This window comes from Thalassophryne amazonica, chromosome 22, assembly GCF_902500255.1.
Source record: "Thalassophryne amazonica chromosome 22, fThaAma1.1, whole genome shotgun sequence".
Lineage (NCBI taxonomy): Eukaryota > Metazoa > Chordata > Actinopteri > Batrachoidiformes > Batrachoididae > Thalassophryne > Thalassophryne amazonica.
In genome coordinates, this window is record NC_047124.1 from 20,463,631 (window position 1) to 20,486,444 (window position 22,814).

At 40.8% G+C, this 22,814-nt stretch overlaps 1 protein-coding gene across 5 annotated transcripts in view; it reads right to left on the reverse strand.

The window, feature by feature from the left end:
* The window catches only part of celsr1a (cadherin EGF LAG seven-pass G-type receptor 1a), a 148,603-nt gene that overhangs the window by 76,181 nt on the left and 49,608 nt on the right, over positions 1 to 22,814 (reverse strand). For all 5 annotated transcript variants that reach the window (XM_034163603.1, XM_034163601.1, XM_034163602.1 and 2 more), the window contains exons 2-5: positions 15,355 to 15,710; positions 14,984 to 15,272; positions 5,399 to 5,621; positions 1,709 to 1,824 (exon numbers count right to left, since the gene is read on the reverse strand). In XM_034163603.1, the coding sequence (XP_034019494.1) occupies positions 1,709 to 1,824; positions 5,399 to 5,621; positions 14,984 to 15,272; positions 15,355 to 15,710 (984 nt within the window). The remainder of the gene's footprint in view (positions 1 to 1,708; positions 1,825 to 5,398; positions 5,622 to 14,983; positions 15,273 to 15,354; positions 15,711 to 22,814) is intronic.

The window sequence follows — 22,814 nt, forward strand, 5'->3', positions numbered from 1 at the left end:
GGCACTGCCTCTGCTTTCCTTTTGTTCACCACTGGGGGCAGCAATAAATACAGTAGCACAGCATGTAAGATCCCAGAAGAAGAAGAAGAAGCCAGCTGTTGTTAGTGCAGCATCAACAGCGTAGTATTACTTTCCTACGCTGAACCGGTATGACAGCATTACATTGTAAACCAGTCATAAAGTTCAAATGGGTACATGTATGTGTAATACTGCCTGGCACTATCTGGCATGTTGATTTTGTTTTTAGCCCATAAAGTTAACGTTCCTGTGATCAGTCTCGCAAGAGCCTTATGCTGAATTTTGAAGTTATATCAAATTTTGATGACTTGGAAGTAACAGGAAATAGCAGCAAAACAAAATTAACTCCACCAATTTATCATGTTAAAATCAAGTTGTCGACCAGTTCATAGTACAGTGAGAACATTTCAGGGGTTCATATATGTATCATGTATCAATGTAGTTGTATCCAGTGGTGGGCACTGTTCGGCTAATCTGTTAACCGATAATTATCAAAGCAAATGTTTTTGTTAACAGATTAGCTTTTCAGATAAGTTTAAAAACCATCAGCGGACCAATTAGCGGCAAAATTTAACGGTCAAAAGCATTTGTAAACCCTAAAATCAAACATTTTAGTCCCTGTCGTGTGTAGATCAGTGGTTTTTGGCAGATTGGCTGTCGCTTGCTGATGACGTCATCATTAAATGCAAGACGTAATTGGCCGGTCGACGCAGGGAGCATTGTGGGTAATGTAGTTCAGGTTCACTTTGGACGTTACACTGTTACCATCTGCCCGACACAAACAAAACAGACTAATATTAACATTATTTTATTTTATTTCTTTGTGGCTGACTGGATAATTTAATCAGCAAGACTCGGTGAGAGAGAGGAGATCTCATGGCGCAGCTGTGTTACTTAGGGACTTTTCTTCATGTAGATTATTTTCTTCATGAATCCCAATGAAACTAACAGGTAAGAATTTATATTTACTATGTGTCTTTTACTCTGCCAATCAATGTATTAATGGACGTATTTCAGTTCTTTAAGCCACAGGGTTCAAAGAGTGTGAAAAAGCAGCAGCTTTTAGTTCAGAAATTACGTATATATAATACCGATATAAACTGTGACTTCTAATACTGTGTTTTACTGCTTTTGAAAGATGATGACAGTGTTTGGGGTTTTATTTTTTATTCAATCATTTTTCATGCGTTCTTTTTGTGTTTGTGATCCTTGAAATTACCCAGCAGCCCCTGCAGCGCTTAAAGTCAAACTGTTTTATCAGAAGCCGACAGTGTAATCTGATGTGGCCACGTCCGAATCAATACTTAAAGTTATCAGTTATCTGTAATAAAGATAAATTTTTTAGCAGTTTATCGGTTTAGCGTCATAAAAGATAACTTTTCAGTTATCGGATTAATGGTTATCAAAGCTAACTTTTTGGTTAGCTGTGCCCACCACTGGTTGTATATATTACTTTAACATTATTTTTTAAATTTGTATTTGTTAACTGTTACACCCCACCAACATAGCTAATATCCATTCATCCATTTTCTATACCTGCGTACTCCAACTAAGGGTTGGGGGGGGGGGGGGGGGGGGGGGGGCGGGTCTGGAGCCTATCCCAGTAGTCATGGGGCATGAGGCACCCACAGGTTACAAAACAGTTGACTGATCCCTACATATAAACTTTGCACACAGCTTGAAACCTTACCTCCGGAAAACGTAAGCTGAATCTGTTCACTGATTATTTCCAATGCAATGAAGTCGTGTTTCTCGTTGAACCTGCCGTTGTAGAGAAGTAGAGCATTCCTTTCTCTGGTAGCAAACCTACAAAGACAGAGAGGATTTTTTTTAAATTCATTTCAAACCCTACTATGATCTTCAGGGGTGAATAACCCCAAAAAAGATAAAATCCAATAGGCTAATAAGCGCATGGTTGGTAGGACTTAATATTTAAAATTACTAGTAGTTATTTAATCAATACATTTGATTAATTTCATGATTAATATTGTTGGCGATTTTCCCGCCTCCTGATAGTTTAATGTGGGGAGCAAACTCAAAAGACTCAAAGACTGACAGGAAACGGACTTCAATTTTAGATGTCATATTAAAAGATGCCTTCCGCCTGCACTCGACCTCTCATCCAGATGGGCGGGCCTTTCCCTGCGCGTGGATCAGTAAAGTTACGTGATTGGTCAAAAAATGTTGCATTACAAAGTTATATGCGGTGACTGCTTGCGTTGTATATCTGAAACGGTATGTGTCAAATCAAAACTGTGTTTTGTCTGTGCAGCGTGGTAAGCAAAGAACAGTATGTATCATGGTGTCCCAGAGGAGATATGAAGTTATCAAGTAGACCGAGGACAGGGTCAGGAGACATACTGCCCAACAATATCTTAACTTATTATGTGCTTTGGCCTAATGTTTTTATAATGAAATTAAAAATTGCTCTAACACGTAGAACACTGGCGTGTCCATCCCAATACAGCACTCGAATTTACACCTATTAACCAATGTGGTGAAATCGTGTGCCATCTATTCCTACATATACTACAATAGGCAGCCCATAATGGGGCCAACTAAAACTCAGGTCTGTTTCCTCGACCATTTCTCAGCTCCCATCCAACCCAAACAGACGAGAGATGAACGAAAGATTGTTTCATGATGAAAGGACCAGTGGGCTCTTGAAGAAAAACACTAGGAACGAAAAGGCAGGATGGCGGGTCACATAGGGGAAAGGGTTCGCTAGGATCCCACGATGTATAACGACTGTATCCATGTGAAAACAAGAAAGACAAACGGGCAAGAAAACAAATACCTACAATTACCTACAACTACTATACTTGTGTATGTGTCCTACGAGGGCACAAAGCTGGCGTGTGTGGTGGTTTGGGTTTTAAGAGTGTAAGGTGAGGGCAGAGGAGTCAGTCGGCAGATGCCAGCAAGGGCAGTGAGGCAGGAAGTCAGGACGGCTGTAGCCAAACACTGATAAGGGAAACTCATCATGCAGCGTTTCCTGTTTCCACCTCTGCGCATACCGTTCTCACCGCCATGTAACCGGTGAATTCATTGCATCGTTTCCAACTGGAGGAGACAAAAGCTCTGCTGTCCACAACAGTTTACTCTGAAGATGTGTCGCAAACTTGTTAAACTGGGGTTACTGTCCTCCAGCAGTTTCAGGGTTACTTGAAGGTGTCACAAACACAAGCACGAATCAGAAAGCTCCACGTTTCAGGCGGTGCTCACGCTGGAACAAATGGGGAAATATGTGCATGTTCTGGCACGCACATTCAGCTCGTTTAACTCAACTGTGGTTATTTATGCAAGTTATCTCACACCATAAATTACAATTTAGACTGCAAATGCCACATTTATCATAGGTGATTTTAAATTCCCAGAGCTGCTTTTGCTTGATCTGACCTCCACCTACTCCTGTCCAACATCATCTCCAATTTGCAAACGTCATACAAATGCAACTTTTCTGATCTAAGTTATAGTATTCTATCACAATACTGCAGTGTCATTATGCAAATCATGAAGGTTTTTCTCCTTCTTAACCCATGTTAGAAGAATTTTGCCTTTACATACTAGGACGGGGATAGGGGAGGAACAGAGTAGCTTTTCGGCATTAGTGGTCCTGTCTCGTATTCCCACATAATCCTAGAACAGACTGCAGCAATAGAATAAACTGATTCAGGTGCAAGTAGAAAATAGGCTAATATACAAATAATGAAGGTTTATGAGTTCAATGGTACGAATATTTCATAAGATGAAAGATGGAATGTACCATTCAACAAGGCCTCGTTGAATGGTACGTTCAGTCTTTCACTGAATTAAATATTTTCTCCATTGAAAGAATGAAAAAAACATCCATTATTTGTTTTATATTACAGTGAATAGATCCTTGTCATTTGATATTTTAGTAATTTATAAACAACAGAAAACGGACGTACATTTTGGTGTTCGTCACTGGTGCTTTGACATCCAACACAACCAACACAAACTTTAAATAGGAGTCCAAAATTGTTCTCAGTCAACTTAGAAAAACAGTTAGATAGTTCAAAAAGAATTCTGACGATGTAGTCTGTGATGCCATGCACTGACTCTGCGTACTTCCAAAAAAAGAGACTTTGTGTACATCTTTAGTCCAGCAAAAAAAAATCACGTGAGAAATCTCTCCACATTTTCCATCCTAACCTCAACGGATTTGTTTTGTGTGTGTGTGTATATGTGTGTTAGAAAAAATATCACCGTCAATTAGCTCCTTCAAATCGTTGTCCGCCAGCAAAACAAACTCCGCCATGTTTAGCTAAATGCCGCCCCCGGTGGTGTGAGCATGCGCAGTGGTCGGGGCGTGCAATAGCACATTTCATATAACACCAAAATTGCGTGCTAAAAAGAACTATTGCACGGTAAATTAAACACAATGCGAAATGGTAAGAATAATCCATGTCACGTGACATACAAACCACCAATCATATGACAAGGATCCACTCTGTGGTTATATAATACAGAATGTGGCTGCAGTTATGCTCTTTCTGGTCCATCTGCTGTGGACATCACATCAGCTGTGGACCTCTAATGGAGCTAGAATGTGATGGATGCACACCTGGTGTACATTCTGGATGAAAGCTGGCAATTTGTATATCGAAACATCACGCAACCTCATGGGTAGACATTAAAAGGGTGAGCACTCTGGAATTCTTCAACCTATGCCTTATTTTTCAATGTTGTTGGGTTCTAGAGCCCCTCATTGACAGTCAAACTATGGAGAGTGACATTGCCAAAGAATAAGAAAGGTAAGGTAAGCTACTGCCTGTATAAACTGTCCTTTAAAAAAGTTTGCATAAGGATCATTTCCATGCTACCAAACACTTCAGATGATGTTTTCGCATCTTCGGTAGTGACAAGAAGCAGTTTCCACTGAGGCTTAGTTTAGGCATAAATTGTACAACTGTTTAGCCCAGTACAAGGTTAACATTCGAAGTCAATACTGTATTGATTATCATCATTTTTGTCCCAAGTGGAAAAATAGTGCCTAGGTTGAAAAAGGGGTTTTGCCTATTGACCCAGAGTGGCCATCACTTTTCTTGTTTTTGTACCTTTGTAAAAGTTAAATTTGGGTGCCAGGCAGCTTAAATATTGAATAACATAAGGATCCGTCACCTCGGGATCCCCCAGGAATAGTTGAAGGACTTGGTCTACTGCTTGGTCTACTCTCACCAAGACCTGGATAAATGGCATTAAAGAATGAATGAAAAAGAAAAACCCTCCACTGCTCCCAAAAATCAAACATATAGGAAGAGTACAGCAACAATCATAATTTAATTATCATAAACTGAATTTCACCCACAGCCTCATGTAGGACCCAGTGCTGATCATTTGGTAAAAGAGCACTTACATGAATGAGACGGTGAAGTGGAACCTCTGCCGTAGGCCTCTGAAGGTAATGAAGGACTGGCCTGGAAAGCTGCGCGTGGTCATCTCACAATAGGGCTTCTCGTACTCTCCTGGCGGACACTCGCACATGAAACCTCCCGCAAGACGGTTGATACAGTTGCCGCCATTCTTGCACACTCCGGGCACACATCTGCCCGACGATGCATTCAGTTCACAGTGCTCGCCTAGCAAAAGAAATAGCTGGAATTGGTTGCATCCTTGTTCTGGTAATGTTGCATCTGCTTTGTGGACTTTAGTGCCTGAAACTCCTTATACATATCAGTTGTTTAACATTTTCTATTAAACACATAACCCTGCACCTTATAAGAATGGGTGACTCATTTACTGTTGCTGCCTTGATGCTGGAACAATGTTGTCTGGATGTTTTGCTATTTTAATGTTAAGTGAATGATGAATTACCTGCCATGTTAACTTAATATCATCACGATATCGATGAAGCATGTCGTTCACGGCCGCTTGAATGATATGAAACAATATCGTCACTCTGGAAACCAACTGTTTTAACAAACTTGTCAGTCATGTGCACTGAAACAACCAACTCCAGCTGTTTGTTATTGAAACTGAAGGTCAAACACAACATCCTGACAACGCTAAATATGTACAGTCAAGTTTCCTTCTGAATCGTCAACTGAAAAAAAAAAATGTCCGCCACCATCGAAACAGCAACAGGAAAAACACTAATAATAGAGAGAAAAAGGGAGCTATAAAGAAATAACTGTTTATAAGGAGGAGAAGACAGTAGGGAAAGAAAGAAAGAAAGAAAGAAAGAAAGAAAGAAAGAAAGAAAGAAAGAAAGAAAGAAAGAAAGAAAGAAAGAAAGAAAGAATGTGGTAATGGTAAAAAAAGGGGGATAATCAAATCAAATCAATTTTATTTATATAGCGCCAAATCACAACAAACAGTTGCCCAAAGGCGCTTTATATTGTAAGGCAAGGCCATACAATAATTACGGAAAAATCCCAACGGTCAAAACGACCCCCTGTGAGCAAGCACTTGGCAACAGTGGGAAGGAAAAACTCCCTTTTAAAAGGAAGAAACCTCCAGCAGAACCAGGCTCAGGGAGGGCAGTCTTCTGCTGGGACTGGTTGGGGCTGAGGGAGAGAACCAGGAAAAAGACATGCTGTGGAGGGGAGCAGAGATCAATCACTAATGATTAAATGCAGAGTGGTGCATACAGAGCAAAAAGAGAAAGAAACACTCAGTGCATCATGGGAACCCCCCAGCAGTCTAAGTCTATAGCAGCATAACTAAGGGATGGTTCAGGGTCACCTGATCCAGCCCTAACTATAAGCTTTAGCAAAAAGGAAAGTTTTAAGCCTAATCTTAAAAGTATAGAGGGTGTCTGTCTCCCTGATCTGAATTGGGAGCTGGTTCCACAGGAGAGGAGCCTGAAAGATGAAGGCTCTGCCTCCCATTCTACTCTTACAAACCCTAGGAACTACAAGTAAGCCTGCAGTCTGAGAGCGAAGCGCTCTATTGGGGTGATATGGTACTATGAGGTCCCTAAGATAAGATGGGACCTGATTATTCAAAACCTTATAAGTAAGAAGAAGAATTTTAAATTCTATTCTAGAATTAACAGGAAGCCAATGAAGAGAGGCCAATATGGGTGAGATATGCTCTCTCCTTCTGATAGCACTCTAGCTGCAGCATTTTGAATTAACTGAAGGCTTTTCAGGGAACTTTTAGGACAACCTGATAATAATGAATTACAATAGTCCAGCCTAGAGGAAATAAATGCATGAATTAGTTTTTCAGCATCACTCTGAGACAAGACCTTTCTAATGTTAGAGATATTGTGCAAATGCAAAAAAAAACAGTCCTACATATTTGTTTAATATGCGCATTGAATTACATATCCTGATCAAAAATGACTCCAAGATTTCTCACAGTATTACTAGAGGTCAGGGTAATGCCATCCAGAGTAAGGATCTGGTTAGACATCATGTTTCTAAGATTTGTGGGGCCAAGTACAATAACTTCAGTTTTATCTGAGTTTAAAAGCAGGAAACTAGAGGTCATCCATGTCTTTATGTCTGTAAGACAATCCTGCAGTTTAGCTAATTGGTGTGTGTCCTCTGGCTTCATGGATAGATAAAGCTGGGTATCATCTGCGTAACAATGAAAATTTAAGCAATGCCGTCTAATAATACTGCCTAAGGGAAACATGTATAAAGTGAATAAAATTGGTCCTAGCACAGAACCTTGTGGAACTCCATAATTAACCTTGGTCTGTGAAGAAGATTCCCCATTTACATGAACAAATTGTAATCTATTAGATAAATATGATTCAAACCACCGCAGCGCAGTGCCTTTAATACCTATGGCATGCTCTAATCTCTGTAATAAAATTTTATGGTCAACAGTATCAAAACAGGCACTGAGGTCTAACAGAACAAGCACAGAGATGAGTCCACTGTCTAAGGCCATATGAAGATCATTTGTAACCTTCACTAATGCTGTTTCTGTACTATGATGAATTCTAAAACCTGACTGAAACTCTTCAAATAGACCATTCCTCTGCAGATGATCAGTTAGCTGTTTTACAACTACCCTTTCAAGAATTTTTGAGAGAAAAGGAAGGTTGGAGATTGGCCTATAATTAGCTAAGATAGCTGGGTCAAGTGATGGCTTTTTAAGTAATGGTTTAATTACTGCCACCTTAAAAGCCTGTGGTACATAGCCAACTAATAAAGATAGATTGATCATATTTAAGATCGAAGCATTAATTAATGGTAGGGCTTCCTTGAGCAGCCTGGTAGGAATGGGGTCTAATAGACATGTTGATGGTTTGGAGGAAGTAACTAATGAAAATAACTCAGACAGAACAATCGGAGAGAAAGAGTCTAACCAAATACCGGCATCACTGAAAGCAGCCAAAGATAATGATACGTCTTTGGGATGGTTATGAGTAATTTTTTCTCTAATAGTTAAAATTTTATTAGCAAAGAAAGTCATGAAGTCATTACTAGTTAAAGTTAAAGGAATACTCAGCTCAATAGAGCTCTGACTCTTTGTCAGCCTGGCTACAGTGCTGAAAAGAAACCTGGGGCTGTTCTTATTTTCTTCAATTAGTGATGAGTAGTAAGATGTCCTAGCTTTACGGAGGGCTTTTTTTTATAGAGCAACAGACTCTTTTTCCAGGCTAAGTGAAGATCTTTTAAATTAGTGAGACGCCATTTCCTCTCCAACGTACGGGTTATCTGCTTTAAGCTGCGAGTTTGTGAGTTATACCACGGAGTCAGGCACTTCTGATTTAAAGCTCTCTTTTTCAGAGGAGCTACAGCATCCAAAGTTGTCTTCAATGAGGATGTAAAACTATTGACGAGATACTCTATCTCACTTACAGAGTTTAGGTAGCTACTCTGCACTGTGTTGGTATATGGCATTAGAGAACATAAAGAAGGAATCATATCCTTAAACCTAGTTACAGTGCTTTCTGAAAGACTTCTAGTGTAATGAAACTTATTCCCCACTGCTGGGTAGTCCATCAGAGTAAATTTAAATGTATTAAGAAATGATCAGACAGAAGGGAGTTTTCAGGGAATACTGTTAAGTCTTCAATTTCCATACCATAAGTTAGAACAAGATCTAAGATATGATTAAAGTGGTGGGTGGACTCATTTACATTTTGAAGCAAAGCCAATTGAGTCTAATAATAGATTAAATGCAGTGTTGAGGCTGTCATTCTCAGCATCTGTGTGGATGTTAAAATCGCCCACTATATTATCTTATCTGAGCTAAGCACTAAGTCAGACAAAAGGTCTGAAATTCACAGAGAACTCACAGTAACGACCAGGTGGACGATAGATAATAACAAATAAAACTGGTTTTTGGGACTTCCAATTTGGATGGACAAGACTAAGAGTCAAGCTTTCAAATGAATTAAAGCTCTGTCTGGGTTTTTGATTAATTAATAAGCTGGAATGGGAGATTGCTGCTAATCCTCCGCCTCGGCCCATGCTACGAGCGTTCTGGCAGTTAGTGTGACTCGGGGGTGTTGACTCATTTAAACTAACATATTCATCCTGCTGTAACCAGGTTTCTGTAAGGCAGAATAAATCAATATGTTGATCAATTATTATATCATTTACTAACAGGGACTTAGAAGAGAGAGACCTAATGTTTAATAGACCACATTTAACTGTTTTAGTCTGTGGTGCAGTTGAAGGTGCTATATTATTTTTTATTTTTGAATTTTTTATGCTTAAATAGATTTTTACTGGTTGTTGGTGGTCTGGGAGCAGGCACCGTCTCTACGGGGATGGGGTAATGAGGGGATGGCAGGGGGAGAGAAGCTGCAGAGAGTTGTGTAAGACTACAACTCTGTGCTTCCTGGGCCCAACCCTGGATAGTCACGGTTTGGAGGATTTAAGAAAATTTGCCAGATTTCTAGAAATGAGAGCTGCTCCATCCAAAGTGGGATGGATGCCGTCTCTCCTAACAAGACCAGGTTTTCCCCAGAAGGTTTGCCAATTATCTATGAAGCCCACCTCATTTTTTGGACACCACTCAGACAGCCAGCAATTCAGGGAGAACATGCGGCTAAACATGTCACTCCCGGTCCGATTGGGGAGGGGCCCAGAGAAAACTACAGAGTCCGACATTGTTTTTGCAAAGTTACACACCGATTCATTGTTAATTTTAGTGACCTCCGATTGGCGTAACCGGGTGTCATTACTGCCGACGTGAATTACAATCTTACCAAATTTACGCTTAGCCTTAGCCAGCAGTTTCAAATTTCCTTCAATGTCGCCTGCTCTGGCCCCCGGAAGACAATTGACTATGGTTGCTGGTGTCGCTAACTTCACATTTCTCAAAACAGAGTCGCCAATAACCAGAGTTTGATCCTCGGTGGGTGTGTCGTCGAGTGGGGAAAAACGGTTAGAAATGTGAACGGGTTGGTGGTGTACACGGGGCTTCTGTTTAGAACTACACTTCTTCCTCACAGTCACCCAGGTGGCCTGCTTTCCCGGCTGCTCGGGATCTGCTGGAAGGGAACTAACGGCGGCTAAGCTACCTTGGTCAGCACCGACTACAGGGGCCTGGCTAGCTGTAGAATTTTCCACGGTGCGGAGCCGAGTCTCCAATTCGCCCAGCCTGGCCTCCAAAGCTACGAATAAGCTACGCTTATTACAAGTACTATTACTGCTAAAGGAGGCTGAGGAATAACTAAACATTTCACACCCAGAGCAGAAAAGTGCAGGAGAGACAGGAGAAGCCGCCATGCTAAATCGGCTAAGAGCTAGTAGCTGCGCTAAGCTAGTGGATTCCTAAAAACACACAAAGTGAATAATGTGTAAATAATTTAGAGGTGATTCAGCAGAGGGAGTGCTTTAGTTAAGGCACGTGAAGATTACACTGTGAAACAAATCGTTATCTAGTTAACTAGATCAATCTAACTGTGCAGATTAAACAGCTAACAGATACAGCAAAACACCACTGTGCTCCGGAACAGGAAGTGATACAATACCGCAGTGAGAGCCAACCACCAGTAGAGGCAAGCAAGAGGCTTGGTTATCCACAGGCTTATCCCTGTGGATAACACCACAACCATTTCAATACAAACTCCTGTTTATGGTCAAAGTAATGCTAATGCTTTTAAACCATACAAGGATCAGATGTTAGCCAAACAGCTAACAGGTTTTGTTTGTTGGAAAGAAAATCCACTCCTTGAACCATGTTTCCTTACATTACCATCATGTGAAATAACCTACTCAGCTACACTATTTAAATTTTGCTGTTACAATTAAAAGTTGAAATAGCACTGTCAAATAATTTGTTATTATGTGGCAGCCATGCTCATTAGTTTTTCACGGTGAACACTTTGCCAAGCTCAATACAAAAACATGTAATTTGGTCACTTTTCAACTCATCAATAAAGTTAATTTAATGTACAATGGTTCATGTCAGGCCATCTTAGTGTATAAATCTCACCATTCGAGGCCATGATAGCTGTCAGCTGGCCGTTCGAAGCAAGTTAGAGACAATAAAAAAACTGGCTGATTTCAATAAAACAGTATACATGTTGTCACCGAGCCGACAGTCACGGAAGCATGAATTCTTGCCTTCGGATTGGCCACTTTGCCGAAGTAACGTAACGCTGACCTTGAGAATAGGCACATGTTTTTTCTAAAAATTTGCACAAATATAACGCAATGCTAAATACCCTCGGCCATATGACCATTGTATTCTTTATAATTTGCAGTTGTTTAATTAATTATTATGATCCTCTTACGTACAATTCGTGCATGTTCAATAAAGCCCCTCAATCAATCAATCAATCAATCAATCAATCAAAAACAATATTAGCATTTTAACAGTGTCCTCATGAGGCCTTGCGTTTGCGTGTACATGAGCTTTTGGCAAGAGCTGAAGTTGTGCAAATCAAGGAATATTTGTAGATTACCCTCTGTGTATTTGCAAGTATTAATGAGACAAATGTAACTCCATAGAAAGTTAGCTTTGAATTAGCGGAAGTTAGCATGCATGCTAACGTCTGCAAAATGTCTTGTAAATCACTCCAGAGGTGTTATAAATTTACAAAAACAGCATTTTAAGTGTTTAGTTCTCACTAGCCTTTACATAATTTATGAGAAAGGTGTTATTTCTAGCCAAAAACAAAGCAAAGTTAGCAGCTAGCGAAACCAGTAAGTGACATCACCATGCTAAGATCCGCTAAATGTTTTGTAAATCCTTCCACAGGTGTTATCAGGTTACAAAAACAGCATTTTTGGTTTTAAAAGTGTTTATTTCTTGCTAGCCTTTACATAATATATGCTACAGGGGTTATATTTAGCTGAAAATGAAGCAAAGTTAGCAGCTAGCCAGTTATCAGCCACCATGCTAATGTCCACACAATCATTCCATAAAAACAGTAACAGAATGTGATGTTTTGACCTCTTAAAATAGGTCAAGGTTAGCTATCTTTGAACATGTCCAAGGTCTGTGTCCCAAGAATGTTCCCTGTGAATTTGAAGACTCTGCGAGTAGTAGGACTGGATTTATGCTGAGCACAGACAGACAGATGAACAGACGGACGGACGAAAGGCCTTTGCAATACCCGATGGCCATATTTGATGGCCTCAGGTAAAAATGACACTTTTTAATAGTATATCTCTTACTGCTTGGATAAATGGTGATACATGTGCCTAAAAGCCTTTATCCAAAACCAACCTGTGCCTCAGCAGCAGTTGTGGGGTTCCGTGTCTTACTCAAGGATAGCTCATCAAACTGGAGTAGCCAGAGATCGATCGCTTGACCCTTTGATTAACGGACAACCCACTGTACAACATATGTCACTGTCACTACTCACTACAGAGTATTACTGAGTGTTTAAAGGAGTGGTGAATGAGTGAACAAAGAACATTTTAGACGTGACCTTCATGGCGTCTTGTCTCGTTTTCTACTGGAAGCCTGTCACTGATAAACTAGGAGACGCTGCACTGGCTCATTTTCTGCTTGGTCATTAGTACTCAGTTACCTCTGTGGTGCACTCTTTATCTCCGTTGGACTACTTGGATGATGTATCTTGGAATCAAATCATATTATGGTATTTAGTTTCCTTATTACACTGGGTCTTGACATGGGAAATTCCTCCTAAATGAGCAGGAGAATCTAACGTCCAAAAATCTATCAGAGCGAGTCCGGCCCGCTCCGCTTATTTAAATTCCTGCACGAGCAGACTCCATTCTGACTCTTAATATTATTTGTAATAAGTGATCTCATGCAGTGGTGTTTGTCTTCTTTCTGTCCAGACAAGATATATCCATCCAGAACTCAAAAAGACTCCCAACACCACAGCCTGGAACCAGGTAATAGGGCTTCTCTCCTCAGCATAATCCTTTATTCCGAAAGGGAATTATATGGATCTATTTTCCTGTAATGTAGGAAACACAAGAAGGACAGAGTGGGCCTCTGCTGTCATCAGGCACATAATGGGCCCTGATGGGCCCTGGCTATCTGGAGTTGAACTGTGACCTTCAAAGAAGGTACTCAGGGATGTAGGTTAGAAAATATGACGTTTCAGTGAGAGACGAAGTCGAGAGAGAGCAAGTGAGTGGAAGCGGCAGGTATAATCAGGTAATTACATGAGATAAGAGAGAGGAAAAAAGAAGAGGTAAGGTGGCGTGTTGGCAAAGACAGATGGAAGACGAGGGATGAAGGCTGTCAGAGGCCCTCTGGAGTCAATTAGGGAAAAACAGAAGCGGAGACAGTCTGTCACATATCGGATGAATGTGGGAGGGAGATCGCTGACATTGGGAAATATTTTGGAAAGTGGTTTTAATGGGAATGATAACAGCTTCCAAGTCTGCCCACAGTTTAGTCATACAGAACAAAACTTCCAATGCAACGGTAAAAATATGCCAATATATGCGTAACGTAGTCAACATTCTGATTTTTGTTAGTGATTATTTCAATGCGCAATGAATACGCTTTGTCCATTGGCCAATCCATTCAAAGACGACAACTAAGTCCAATACAGGCCCTGAGACCCACTGGTACCACTGTTTATAACCAGATTCTCAAGCATGAAGTGGATGAGAGTCTATAACTAACCATAGACTGTCTACATACAAACAACAAACCCTTTGCAACATCATCCATAGGTTTGTAAATTTGTCTGGTTTCCGAACAGACCTGTGCTTACTCCACCTATGTCCCAGCCAACCCATAAATGGGTGAAGAAGTGGAAGCTAACGATGACAGACTAACTGGTTCGGGTCTTATAAATGGATATTTTTGGTGACTGGGTGGATCTTTTCTTGACAGGTGGCTTGTGTGTGGGTATTAAAAATTCTGAATGGCGTATATCGTCAGTAACCCTGGACTAATTGGACCTAAAGTCACCAAGTTCCCGATAGCCGCTAAAAATGCTAAAGCTGCTAACATACAAAATAAAAAAAAAACCCCCCGAAAATATCACTCAACAGAAACACTGGAGCACAGACTTCTTATATGACAAGCCATGTTATTACAGATATTTGTAATAAAAGGCTCAGAAAGGACAGACAAGGACCTCCACAACAGCTAGCAGCCACAACGAGCAGGTTCTGGTAGCAAAGCTCTGATTCTGCTTCCCAGGACACACTACCTATCACTTGAAGCATGTTTGTTCCTGCTCTTAACATGGCCTCACTTTTGGAGCCAGCCTCAAGTGGCCAATCAAGGGACTCCAAAGGGCTTTTTCTTTCTCTATGTGGCCAGTTGAACACTTTAATTGAGCTTGAAGGTATTGATTTTGTTCTACAACTTTGATTTAATGGTGGGCCTGTGCCTTGGTGGTTCCTAGGTTGTTCTTGACAATCCAAACTAGTCAGTCGTGTCCTTGGCAAGTTCATGGGTATTTTGAAGATTCTGAGGGGTAGTAAAGTGTAAATTTCACTCTACAGTTTAACAAAACATGTTGAAATTATAACAAAGTTGGGGGTGAGCAGGGAGGCTCCATGACAGCCAATCAGAAAAATCGATTTCTTTATGAAGAAAACCAATCAAGCGCATATTAAAAAACATTCATCCAACTCACCAGTAAAGTCTTCGAGGCACTCGCAGGTGTACCCTCCCTCTCGGCTGCGACACCTCCCGTTGTTCTTGCATGGTCCCGAGTAGCATAGGTCAATCTCAGTCTCGCAGTAGTCCCCAGTAAACCCAACAGGGCAGCGGCACCGTAGACCGTTAATGGGATGAATGGGCCGAAACAGAACTGTGTTGGAGGTGATAAAGGGAGGCGTGCTGTCGAACTTCAGCACCGAAACACATTTCATGTAGTTCTCGCAGGGTTCCCGCAGGCAGATGTTGTCGTCGAATGGTAAGACCTGGAGAGCAGCGCGTTTAAGGTCTCCGCAAGAGAAGAACTTGTCGATTTTACAGTGAGTGTGAAATGAGCGCACGTGTTACCTCCTGAGATGATATCTGCCTGAGCAGAGTCCTGTTGAGGTAGATCTGCTCCTGCAGCTCCTCCGATGGGAAGAACGTCCCTTTACCGGCGCCGCCGCCTGGCTGTAGCGCTGAAAAGGTGACGTTGAGGATGGAGCCTTGCACGTCCGTGTCGTTCTGAATGTTGAACACAAAGACCTCCTCCCGTTTGGTGGAAAGCACTGCGGCCACACCCTCTAAAAACAGGTTGAGGAGTGGAGAGAGGAAGCGCTCCTGGGACATGTTCTCCAGACGTACTGTGATGCTGTTGGTCAGCATGTCATCTGTGATGATGGTGACACGCAGCGTACAGAGGGCTTCGACACGATGAAGGCCATCTGAGGAACGGAAAGCACATACGAGATTTAATTGTTGGGATTCATATGTATCCACTGGAAAACCAACATAATAAAATAGTCTTTTAAGATTAATACAACATAATCAATGACATCTACAACCTGAAACTGAATGGATCAACTGTATTAAAGCTACAGTGTTTAAGATTTGAGGGTGTTTATTAGCAGAAATGCAATATAGCATTATAACCATCCAACAAATCCATGCATTTTCATAAGCTTGGAATAAGCTCTTCATATCTACATAGGACTTGCCACCTCCCATGGAGGCCCCCATGTTGCACTGGAATCTTGATACAGTTCAATTTCAATTTATTTCATTTATATAGCGCCAAATCATAGCAAACCTGCCTCAACGTGCTTCACACAAGTTGGGATTCATACATATCCACTGGAAAACCAACATAATAAAACAGTCTTTTAAGATTAATACAACACAATCAATGACATCTACAACCTGAAACTGAATGAATCAACTGTATTAAAGCTATAGTGTTTAAGATTTGAGGGTGTTTATTAGCAGAAATGGAATATAGCATTATAACCATCCAACAAATCCATGCATTTTCATAAGCTTGGAATAAGCTCTTCATATCTACATGGAGGCAGCCCCCCCCTCATGGAAGCCGCCATGTTGCATCGCCATCTTGATACAGTTCAATTTCAATTTATTTCATTTATATAGCGCCAAATCATGGCAAAGCTGCCTCAAGGTGCTTCACACAAGTAAGGTCTAACCTTACCAACCCCTAGAGCAAGCACACAGGCAACAGTGGTAAGGAAAACCTCCCTCTCATGATATTGAGGAAGAAACCTCAAGCAGACCAGACTCAAAGGAGCGACCCTCTGCTTTGGTTATACAAATAAAAAACATTTTAATAATACAGATGAACATCAATTTTTGGAGAATTATTTAGTCCACATAGACATCCAGGACAGCACCAGTTGGTTGGGGGAGATTGGGTCTTCAGATCCAGTCTTTGAACATAATTCGTTTTACAACTACCATAGTTGACCTTCATGTGCACTCATCAGCGTCAGCACCACAGGCAGGGGTCATCCACGGTGTCAGTACAGTATACAGTACAGTACCCCAAAATGGACATATTTGAACATACAGAAAGGAGTGAAAGAAATGGTCACTCCCTATATGATGTCAACTGGTTGCAAACAAACAAGTTTGAGAACACCCATTTTTGTGAAATTACTTATTACTTATCACAAGAAAAGGCAAGAGAGTGTGAACTTCCATGACCAAAGAAGTGAAAACATGAAGGAAAACAATACAGTAACCGGAGACGGCACAATGCAATCTGCAACCTCAAAAACAGATGGCACTAAATCATACAGAATGTAGCTTTAAAATATGTCAAAATGCAAAGGGGAAAAAGTAATGCTGCGGTACTTGAAATTGCAACTGCAAAAGTGCAAAAAAAAAAAAAAAAAAAAAAGGGGTTAAGTGAGGGCCCAATAAGGTCTGTATAGGACTTACTTCTGCCCTCCACCTGCCACTTAAGAGCTCAAATTCTTTGCGGTGTGAAACTTTTATTGCAAGATTGAATTAAGGAGTTGAAGGCGCAGTTTGTTTCAGTCTGACTCAAGTCTGGTCTCACAATAATTGGATCAGTCTAAGATTTCTGCCCCCCTGAGGCGGGGGGAGGCAGGGTTGGGTCTGGGTGTATCGCCACGTCTGGCACAACTGTACATTCCGGTTCCTATGTAGAGAAACAGAAGGTTATAGGCTACAGAGGGCACGGGCCGCGTGAAATACAGCTGACAACAGGTGGCGTTGCCAGACGAAACTCGCGGGGGGAAAGGGGGGGGTAATACTGTTGAAGACTTCGGGAGATGGGTCGGGTTGCACGGTTTGATGCACTGCACCGAGTACTATGTGGGTTTAGGGGGTCAAAGAGTCATATTGAGGTCCAGACACAGGTGTCCTGTCACTCTCATGTACAGATGAAGTCATTTTTCTGGATTCCAATTCCACAAACACACGTGTGCGCGCGCGCGCACACACACACACACACACACACACACACACACACACACACACACACACTATCTCACGTGCGCTTAAAGAGCTATCAAAGCCCGCGTGCACTCACACAAATCATGCACATGTTTCTCACACATTTAGAACAAATCATATCACACTGTAACCGACTTGGTCTTGACACAGTCTGTTACCGCAATCACTCATTCACTCACATTCTTCACTTCCACTGTTTACATTTAAATACGCAAACCACAAACTGAAAGCAGTGTTTTCTTCTTTCTTTTTTTTCCCCTCCCTCAAAGGACTTCTCAGCTTTTCTTTTTATATTACGACAATGTAAACTGCTGGAGACACCACAATATGGTTCGGAAATCAGGTAGACCGTTTTTTTTTTTTCTTTTTAGTTTAGTTTTTTTGTGCATGACAATGCAGTTGCATCACTGTGGGATAACAAGTTATTATTTGTCTCCACCCTTGTGCTTCTGCATTTTTTTTTTTTTTAATCACTAAGTGGTTAATCGTGCCAAGTCCTGGGGAAATTTCTGCAGCAATCAATAGCCAAACAGGTTTGCAGAACTATACACAAACAAACAAACAAACAAAAACAACAACAACAACAACAAAAAAAAACCTGCAACAACTCTACCTCATTTTTTTTGGAATGAAAAAATAAGTTATTGGACCTTAACTATTTTAAAATTCATGATACATGTATCGTTTGATTGCGGCTAAAATTAAAATGATTCAATTAAATCTAATTTAAAGTTACCATTTTCAGTTACAATATTCAAGTTATTGGACTTTCATTTGAAATCCATAAAAGTTGGGGAAAAAATGCCAGTAACAATTGCAGACTGTGTATAACACACATGATATCTGTCTTTCTCAAGAAAAGTACTGTGGAATTGCATGTTATTACAGGTGTACTAAATAAGCTAAATAAATTAAAATTAATTTTAAAGTAATAGATACAACTGCATTGATAAATAGCTCCCTGATTTTAGATCAGTGTACTGGTTGATGGCTTGATTATTAATGTTATTAATCGGTTGAGTGCCAGTGTGCTGCAGCACAGTAGTAAAAACCTGAAAAACATACCTGGATTTTCATGAAATATGTACTTGAAAGTAAGCAATGTCACTTTTGGCATGCACACTCTATACACAATATCAGTGTGCAAGTGAATAAATATATGTCTGTAATGGTGTTTTTGACAATGTATGACTTCATCATCTGATTTCTTTGTGACATCACAATGAAGTCATACATACCAATCCATCACAAATTTGTCGCTGATCAATAGTGCAGGTCGCAATGTCGTTGGTAGTAGTGCAGCTTAGCTAAAATTTCCAATTGTTCATTTTGTGATAAAAGCATGGAATTTGGCACACATATTCTAAATTAACTAATGTTTATTTTCAGATATGGAGCCATCCTGGAGCTGACCTCTAATGAGCTACAGGGGTCAATAAAGAATTGCACAGGGGTCAAAATTTAAAAATACTCCAATCATGTTGAAAATATATACACCACATTATTTGTCTGATCGTAACGATTCCAAAAAGGTATAGTTTGAACTATCTATGACTGAATTCCATGGAGTTATGGGGTAAAAACAGCAAAAATGGTGACAAAGGTCAGTTTGAGTTTGTACAGGGGTCAAAAGTTAAAGTTGCTCCAATTTTGGTAAAAAATGAGGGAAATTATTGGTTGACTTAATAGCATCTTAAAAAGGAATAGTTTGCACCATCTGTCACGCTTAGTTATGTTACAGGGTAACATATGTCATACATCATAGAATCCAATGGACGTCGACCTTGTTTGACCTTTACTTTGGAGACCAAGCATTCAACACAGTCAAAACTATTCCATTTATTAATCATTTTATTTCAACCAATAATTTGCCTCACCTTTTACCAAAACTGGAGCAACTTTAACTTTTGACCCCTGTACAAACTCAAACTGATCTTTGTCACCATTTTTGCTGTTTTTACCCCATAACTCCAAAACATTCAGTCATAGATAGTCCAAACTATACCTTTTTGGAATCGTTATGATCAGACAAATAATGTGGTATAGCTTTCAACATGATTGGAGCATTTTAAAATTTTGACCCCTGAGCAATTCTTTATTGACCTCTGTAGCTCATTAGAAGTCAGCTCCAGAATGGCTCCATAAACATTAGTTTATGCAGAATATGTGTGCCAAATTCCATGCTTTTATCACAAAATGAACAATTGTCTTGCTATGCCACCCCACTATGAGACTTTGACTTTTGTCCCAACTACTCCAACATCTAACGTCCTCTAGATACTGTATCTATCCGAGTAGTATTCCCACCAAGTTTCAAGGGAACCCGTCAAGTTGTTTCTGAGTTATCTTGTCCACAGAGACACACTCCATTGCCACATCAACGACATACAGGGCAATGAATGTATCAGCTTGCAAGATATTGCACCAAATCGAATCATACCAAACTGAATTGCTTGGAACTGTTTCATAATTAAAAGTATCATATTGTCGGCAAATTCGGGAGAAATGCACACTCATTTTATTTTGCAATGGCAAAGTGACTTTGTAATCAGAATGAACAAATGCTTTGCAGGAATTTTTAAACAGCTGCATTCCGACCCAAACTATATATAGAGACCAGAGCGGCTTTGAGGGGAATCTGACACACAGAGGATGGGCTGAACTGTGGAAAGGGTGTGCCACAGGACGACATCGTGGAAACAAAAATCTGTGTATAAGCCTGCTGTCGCATTCACACACACATGCAGGCTGCAGACGTGCACAAACACACAGGTTAAAAAGGACTTAATGGTTCAGTGACTGTTTAAATAGATGAGCCTTGAAATCAAAACAAGATTCAGGGGCTTCAAAGCAGCGGTGTAATCCTGACACTTTTGAAGCAATTTTACTTTTGATGTGTAGATTCTTTGTTGTTAATTTAGAGACGTGCATCATCCTCTGGATGCCACTACTTAACACGGCTGATATGTTGATGTCGCACACCAGTGTGATTACTGCAATATCACATTACATTGATATAATAATAGACGAAGGAGCTGGTGGTGGACTTCAGAAGATGAAAGACCAGTCCACACTCAGTTACCATCAATGGAACTGAGGTGGACATTGCGGACTACTACAGGTACCTTGGTGTCCACATAGACAACAAACTGGACTGGGCTGTAAGCACATATGCTGAGTATAAGAGGGATCAGAGCCGACTGTACTTCCTCAGGAGGCTCAGATCTTCCAATGTCTTCTATACTGTTGTGTGCTGAGGCAGCAGGCTGAAGGCAGCTGACATGAACAAACTCAACAAGGTCATCAGGAGAGCTAGGGGATGAGCTGGAGTTTGTGGTGGAGGTGTCAGAGAGGAGGATGCCGAGGAAACTGCTCACCATCTGTGACAACACCTCACACGCCTTGCGTGCCACACTGACGTCCTGTCAGAGCACCTTCAACCACAGACTGAGGCCACTGAGGTGCACCACAGAACACCTCAGGAGGTCCTTCCTACCTGTGGCAATCAGACTGTATAACTCCTCCCCCTTCTGCAGGATGAATACATGACGATCAGAGTTTTTCAGTTCCTCAGAGTTATGTGCAATACTGGTAACATCTTGTGCAAGTGTCTTCAGTCATTTTGCATAAACATGTTGTACTCATTGATCTCACTGTTTACTGTTTCGGCACTCTGGCAAAACAATTTCCTTTGGGGTTAATAAAGTTCTTCTTATTCTTATTATTCTTATAATAATAATGACACTAATAAAAAAAAAGGTTATTGCTAATTAAAACAAGACGGTAGTGTTGTTGGCTGCAGAGGTGATTAGAGACTGTTAAAGAGCTGTGAAGAAGTGCACAGTGACAATAAATACACACACACACACGTGGACGCACAAAACTGTAAGCGATTTATGCATCTGCTTCCCAAGTGGCATATTATACTCACACACACATAGACTGTGGTTTTAGCTCCTCGTAAACAACAAAAATGTTGGACACACAAATTCCTGCCAGGATGCAGCTGTCACAGAGTGACAACCACACATGCGTGCATACACACACACTGACATTAAGATCAGTTATCACTATGAAGATACGCGGTATCACGGAATAAGTGTGAATGATAACACAAGTTTGCGCCGTCTCGCTTGTCTACATCAGACCCGTCGGCTCTGATCACAATTGCGGTCGAGCATATTTTGTGTGCTGCTCCATTATAATGCACGTGGTGTTTCGACTGTGAGAAGGAGCGCCCATTCTGACGCTTCAAATTTGATGCACTTTTTTGTTGCGCTTACAGGTTTTTTGAAAGAATGATTTAAGATCTGAAGCAAATCGTTCATTTAAGGTTTCACCATTTCAAAACAGCATCATTTTCTGAAAGTACTGGTTCGTTGGATCGCAATAAATAGCACTTTTCTATCTGAAACATGAAGCTCAAAGTGCTTTACAACGATGCCTCACGTTCACCCATGGTGTCAAGGTGCTGCCAAGCAAGGCGCTCATCTGCACATGGAGTAAATGGGAGATTAAGGGCAAGTGCTCAAGTGTCATTAGTGATTTTCTGGTCTGGAGGGGTTTGAACCGAGTAACACTTACCCACAAGACCATCACCTCCACCTTTCGTATCTTGGACTTTATACCTCAGCCATGTTGCATAATAATTGTCCATTAACTAATTCTAGTTAAAACCAAACAAAGCAACCAACAGACACTCAGCGTTGCCCAAATTAAACACTCTGCAATTCTCAAAAGGTACAATCTACAACATTGCTGAGGTGCAAAACACCATCTACATCTAAGTATATGCTTGCAAATATGGGTTTTCTTATATTGGAGACGGCTTTTGCATTGAAAATACATTGAACTCAACTTAAGCTTGGGTGGCGACCCTGTTCACTCATTCCACTGTGCAAAATCAACAACGGTGTTTAGTGAACTACAACAAGGTAAGGCCACTAAAATAACAGGAACACTCCCCCACCACCACATTTGTCAGTCTGACAGACAGGTGACAAGCCCACCACAGAGATGCATTTCAACCTCTTCACACCACTTGCATGCACTCA